This window comes from Octodon degus, unplaced genomic scaffold (assembly GCF_000260255.1).
Source record: "Octodon degus isolate 3935 unplaced genomic scaffold, OctDeg1.0 scaffold00027, whole genome shotgun sequence".
Taxonomy (NCBI): Eukaryota; Metazoa; Chordata; class Mammalia; order Rodentia; family Octodontidae; genus Octodon; species Octodon degus.
Window position 1 is genome coordinate 16,926,308 of NW_004524603.1, and position 6,000 is coordinate 16,932,307.

Below are 6,000 nucleotides of genomic sequence, written 5' to 3' on the forward strand. Positions count from 1 at the left end.
CTCCGTGAGAAGTGACGGGGAGGTACACGGTGTCGTGTGAGCTAGTAGCATATGCTCACCTCCAGCCGAAGCTGGCTAGGAGCCGTGTGTCTGCTTTGCTGGGGATGGGGTGGAAATGAATGGGGGCAGAAGTAAAGGAGGAGCAGGGTGGAGTGAGCGAGCGGTGGGGAGCGGGCAGGCTTGTCTCTGGCTCCACCTGAGGGAGCTGGCACGGAATCTCTTCTTGCCACCCTCTCAGTGCTCCTGCTGCCCCCACTCCCACCCCAAAGGGACTTTTACTGTGCACTTGGCGTGCAAGAGATGCTTGTGGTGCCGTGAGGGGTGTGGCTGGAGTGGGACACGCTTGCAGACATGGCGGACAGGCAGGCAGGCAGGCAGGCAGGCAGGCGGGTGGGTGGGTGGGCAGGCAGGCGCTGTGTTTCTTGGTAGCCTTCATGACAGCACAGTCCCCTGTGCCTGAGAAGATACAATCGCAGTCCACATTAAAGTAAGAGGAGAGCATGGTCTTCTAGGTGGAGGGACGGTGTCTTCCAAATGGAGGGGGGTTTGGGCATAGCCGGAAGTCAGACCAGGTCATAGGAGGGGGAATGGTTATGTTAGGAAATGAGGTTGGAACAGAATGATGGCTTCTGCCTGCAGGGTTAGTCTGTCTAGGGAGAGATTGGAGGGCATCTCGCTGGCTACTTCTCTTCCTTTTTTTTTTTTTTTTTTTTTGGTGGAACCAGGGATTGAATTCAGGCCCTTGCGCTTGCCAGGCAAGTGCTTATTCTACTGAGCTATCTCCCCTGCCCCCTCTTCCTTTTTTTTTTTTTTTTTAAATAAAACTATTAAGCCAAACTTTTAAACTAAACAAAGTAGCTATGATGTGGTTGGTTCTAAAGAGCTTGTTAGATGTTATTGAACGCTTCTGAGAGTATCTGGTACTTATAATTGTAATCTTGTGTCTTTTAGAATTTTTCTATTTTATAAGTATCTCTAATAATGTCAGCTGTCATACAGCATAAATTTAACTCTTTTTTTTTTTTTTTTTAGTACTGGGGTTAAATCTAGGGCTTCATGCATGCTAGGCAAGTCCTCTGCTACTAACTGCCTCTCCAGCCGCAGTTTAACTTTTGTATGAGATATACATTGAATGGCATTTGTTGCCCTTTCTTAGTAGGTATCTAAATTTTTAATGACTTCTGGTAGCTGCACAGGGCTAAGCGGAAGCACCAGGGCGCCATGCGCTATTAGAGAGGAGAGAGGCGCTGACTCTTCCTTGAAGTAATGTGTTAGACTAGCGGACACGGGGCCTTTGTGGAGCTCTGTGATAAACTAGAAGCCCTCCAGGTACCGCTGATGTTAGGTTGGCTTCTAGGGAGGCCCTGGGCCCCATATTTTTTTTTTTAGTAAGGGTCTACAGGGTCTCAGTATGTAGATTGGACTTGTAGTGATCCGCCTGTGTTCAGGCTCCCAAGGGCTGGGTTTACAGGTGGGCGCCACCACGCCCAGTCTCAATGAGACTCTCGGCACGCCCCGGGGTTGGGGCCAGCATGGCCAACTGGGGATCGAACCCCGCCGCTGTGGGCCCCATATTATGATGGCTGGGAAACTAAGATTTTCCAGGGACTCCTGGCCCTCTGTGCTAGTGTTGGGATTTTGTATCTTCCTCATGTTAACTAGAGAAAGTGACCATTACGGTAGGGACGGGCAGGGGCCCTTTGGGGCAGTGCTTGGATGTCCCGAGCAGATACCTTTACCTTCAGCCGTACGGGGCTGCTTGCCATGCATGCTTTCGGCTTGCTTCTTTAGGGTCTATCTCTTCCTGACTTTCCATTCTGCCTTTCTCTAAACGTTCTTGAGACCCTTTCTTCTTTCCTTCCTTCCTCACTCCTTCCATCTTTCCTTTTGCTCCCTGCCTCTTCATTTTCTTTCTTAAATCAGATATCTTTTTTCCCACCCACCCCTTTCCTTTGCTTTAAAGCCACGGCAGTCTGACCCACTTGGAGCCCCATAAAAGGTCAGGCTGAGTTGGCCTTGGAGCCACCCAGCGAGGTGGCAAGGGCTGCAGGTTCGTTCTGAGGTTCTTGTGGTCTATGGAAGTGATACCTCTCACCTTATAAAATTCTGGGTCACTGATCCATTAGAGAAACAACTGAGTGTAACTTGAACCTATGTTTTTAAAAAATTGAAGCATATAGCAGGAAATGAAAAGCTGAACAATAATAGTAAATAAATTCTAACTGTACATTGTGGAAAGTGGATAGAGGAAGAGGAGGAAGAGGAAGGGAAGAAAATTAGGGAAGAGAAGGGTATGTGTACTCAATACCAGTGATTGACAGGACACTCGCATTGGTACAGATGTTTTGTGTCTGAGACAGGGTCTCACTGTCCTCAGGCTGGCTTCAGATTTTTTAGTGCTCCTGCCTCAGCCTCCTGAGTGCTGGGATTATAGGTGTGTGCCACACACAACCAGAATAGTACAGATTTTCAGGTGAAACTTTTTATTTTTATTTATTTATTTATTTATTTTGTTTTGCAGAACCAGGGATTTGAACTCAGACCCTTGCACTTGCCAGGCAAGCGCTTATTCTACTGAGTCATCTCCCTGGCCTCAGGTGAAATTTTTTAGATGTGAAGAAAATGAAGTAGAATTAGACTTTGGTATGGAAAGTATTCTATCTCCTACATAAAAAGAAAATAGAGACTGGGCGTGGTGGCACATTCCTGTAATCCCAGTGCTTGGGAGGCTGAAAATAGGAGGATCACTATGAGTCTGATCTGTGTAGTGAGACCCTGTCGACTCTGTACTAAACACATATTAAAAAAAAACCACCTAAAATATGAAAAAGGGAAATATCTTTTTTCTCTGATTATTAATGATCAGTAAGTACTCTTTGCACGCTTTGAAAAGTTAGGGTGCGAGCCTGCCTTTGGTGGAGGAAGATGGCTGGTCTTGCTGAACTTACCAGGGGTCCTTGGAGTATTACTTCTGGTAGCTTTTAAAGCCTTGCATTTTGCAGTTAGGAGCATGGCCAAGAGAAAGCCTGGTATTTGTTCACGCTCGTGAACATGGGAGCAGGAAGCTCTCGGTCTCCTTGCTGGCTCCTGGCAGCTGCTTTCTGATCTCTCCCTCCAGGGCAGGGAGCTCCCCCCGGTGTGGAGCTGGCGCTTTGTGCAGCTTCCCTGCTAGCTTGGGGCCCCTCCTGCGTTCCATGTGGGGGTAGTTGGTGGCAGTTAGGTCCCTCGCCTCCATCCTGTCTGCATCTGGACCTTACTTGAGGGAGTGACTTTGGGGGATGCTCACACACTGGGACACGCAGTGACACTGAAGTGTGACTGGTGGTTGGCTTGGACTTGCAGTGCTGGCCCGAAGAGCTGTCCAGGAGTACATCATCACAGCCATCAAAGAGGTGCTGAAGGCGCACTTCAGACGCGCCGTGGAGCTGCAGGTGAGTCCCCGGGGCCTGCTGGGAGTGTGGGTTGATGGTGCAGCAGGAGCCTTCCTTTCCCAGTGGTGCCATTGTCCTGGCTCACTGTTGCCCCTGCTCAGGTTCTGGGCTCATTCTTGTCAGGGAAGCCTTTCCTGGCTCCACACAGGGCCGCGTTCAGGTCCCGGTGGGGGAGGGGTTGTGTTGGCAGAGTTGGAACCAAGGGCTCTGGGACCAGTGGCAACCTTTGGGGTGGTGCCCAAGACAGTTTTGTTTTCCTCGATTCACACTAAAGGACTTGGATTCGAGTTAGGATTTCGAATTTAAACTAGATTTTAGGGCCATTTACATCTTTTTGCATACTCAGTGGGATAGAGATGGATTTTTTTTTTTTTTTTTTTTTTAAGTTTTGAGACAGGGTTTCGCTTTGTGGTTCAGGCTGGTCTTGAACTCACTGTGTAGCCCAGGCTGGCTTGGAATTCATGGCAGTTCTCCTGCCTCAGCCTCCTGAGTACTGGCACTGTAAATGTGCCCTTCGTTTATATCGACCTGTGGCAGTGGCCCTTTCCTAGTATGGCCAGGGAGCTGTGCTCTTCTGAACCTGTACTGTCCCTAACCAGAATGCTGTAGGAGCTGCAGTGGCTGTGGGGCTCATAAAATAGGGCTGTGCTGAATTGACATGTGCTGCCAGTGTAAAATAGATGCTAGATTTTAAAAGTGCATGAAAAACATAAACTATGTTCCCTGTATTTTTTTGTTTTGACTATGAATTGATTGTTGTTTCAGATATACTGGGTTGAGTAAAATGTATGTGAGATTAATTTCACCCATTCTTATGTTTTTTTAATATGGCTGCTAGAAATTTTAAAATTGCATGAGAGTGGCTGGTGTTATATTTGTTTTGGATGGTGGTGTGCTGCAGTCGAGTAAGAGCTGCTTCCTGCGTGAGTGAAACACATCAGCCGCCTGAAGTCGCCGAAGTCACTGCTCAATTCATGTTATGGGCTTTGTTTCTTTCTTTCTTTCTTGTTTTTCTTCTTTTTATTAATTTTATTGAGAAACAAATAGCAATGAGACAGTTTCAAAACAGGTTAGTAGGACAGTTACAATAATTAACACATTGCATATTGTTGCCTTCGTAGTATTCACAGTACAAGATGCAGACATGATATCTTGTCCAAACACTATTAGTACAAATCTTTCTTCTCACTGAATTAAGAGAAAGGAACTGTCTATCTATCCTAACTATTTTGTATGTACAGATACAAAATGGTCCTTCTTTATATTCCCTTTTTTTTTGTTTAGCTTTGTCAGAGATGGGTATTCCATTGCCATTTAAATATTGTAGGTGCGTGAATTCAGCAAAATAATCCAATATAGTCCACTAGTCCATCAGAGTAGTGGGCTATCCGTAGGACTGGCAATGTCAGAAGTTGTTGACTTGAGCCTTTCGGAGCTCAGCATATTAATATGGCTTTACTTTTTATACCTCGTTTTTATACTTTTCTGCTGGATGGTTAAGATCAAGATAAAGCAAGATGTATAATATAACAGGAAATGCAACTTCTGTATCTGACAAGGTCAGTCAAATCCCCTCAGGCTTTACCCTGAAACCCTGTTTTTTTCTTCTGGGACTTTTTTCTTGGTACTAGGAATTGAACTCATGACCTAGTGCTGCCAGGTAGGTGCTGAGCTACTGAGCTATATCCCCGGCCCAGCTTTTCTTTCTTGCTATTTTCATATTTTGTGTTGTTTTTTGAGAAGGTTGAACGACTATGAAAAGAATAGCTCAAATAAAATCTTGATTGTATCTGAAGCAGTACCTTTCTGTTTAAACTACTGATATATTTTTAAACTCAATTTATTCCTTTTTTCCCCCCAATACCACTTCCTTTAAGTTTGAATTATCTTTTGTATATATTTTATTCCCCAGGTTTATGAGCTTTTCACGGATTTCACTTTTCTGGTAACATCTGGTCCTTTCATTTACACGGCAATATCAGTCATTAATGTCCTCATCAACAGCAAACTCGTGCGGGACCAAACTCCTTTAATCCTGTCTGTGAAGCCTTCATTCCTGGTGCCCGAGTCCAGGTTCCAAGTTCAAACAGGTGAGGACCGAGCACAGTGGTTGTTATTTGTGGGCAGAACTTTTTTGTTTATATTTTAAAATAGAGGATTGCTTTGAAATTTTATTCTTGGAGATAAGGTCTTGCTATGTGGTTTAGGCTGGCCTTGAACTCCTGTGTGCCACTGTACCTGGCTTGATTATTTAACTAAAACACCAAACTTCATAGTTATGGAGAAATTCACAGCTATGCAAGAGTTTAGGGACTCTGCTAATAATCCCCATGTGCCCACCGTATGATTCCAGCAGCTTTCAAGTTCTTAACAACTTTTTTTTTTTAAATTTTATTTATTTATTTATTTATTTATTTATTTTGTGTGTGTGTGGCCAGCTCAGTCCACCATGGGGCGGGGCTGGCTGGCATGTGGTGCTGGGGGATTGAACTGCGGTCCCTGTGCTTTGCTTGGCTTAGCTTGTTCTAAGTAGGTGCTTTAGACCACTGAGCCATCTCACCAGCCCAGC

The 6,000-nt window shown here is 45.4% G+C and overlaps 1 protein-coding gene across 2 annotated transcripts in view; it reads left to right on the top strand.

Annotated features, from left to right (window-relative positions):
* Kiaa1549 (KIAA1549 ortholog) overlaps positions 1–6,000 on the top strand; it is a 184,003-nt gene that overhangs the window by 96,218 nt on the left and 81,785 nt on the right. For both annotated transcript variants that reach the window (XM_023712842.1, XM_023712843.1), the window contains exons 5-6: positions 3,343–3,431; positions 5,344–5,521. In XM_023712842.1, coding sequence (XP_023568610.1) covers positions 3,343–3,431; positions 5,344–5,521 — 267 coding nt within the window. The remainder of the gene's footprint in view (positions 1–3,342; positions 3,432–5,343; positions 5,522–6,000) is intronic.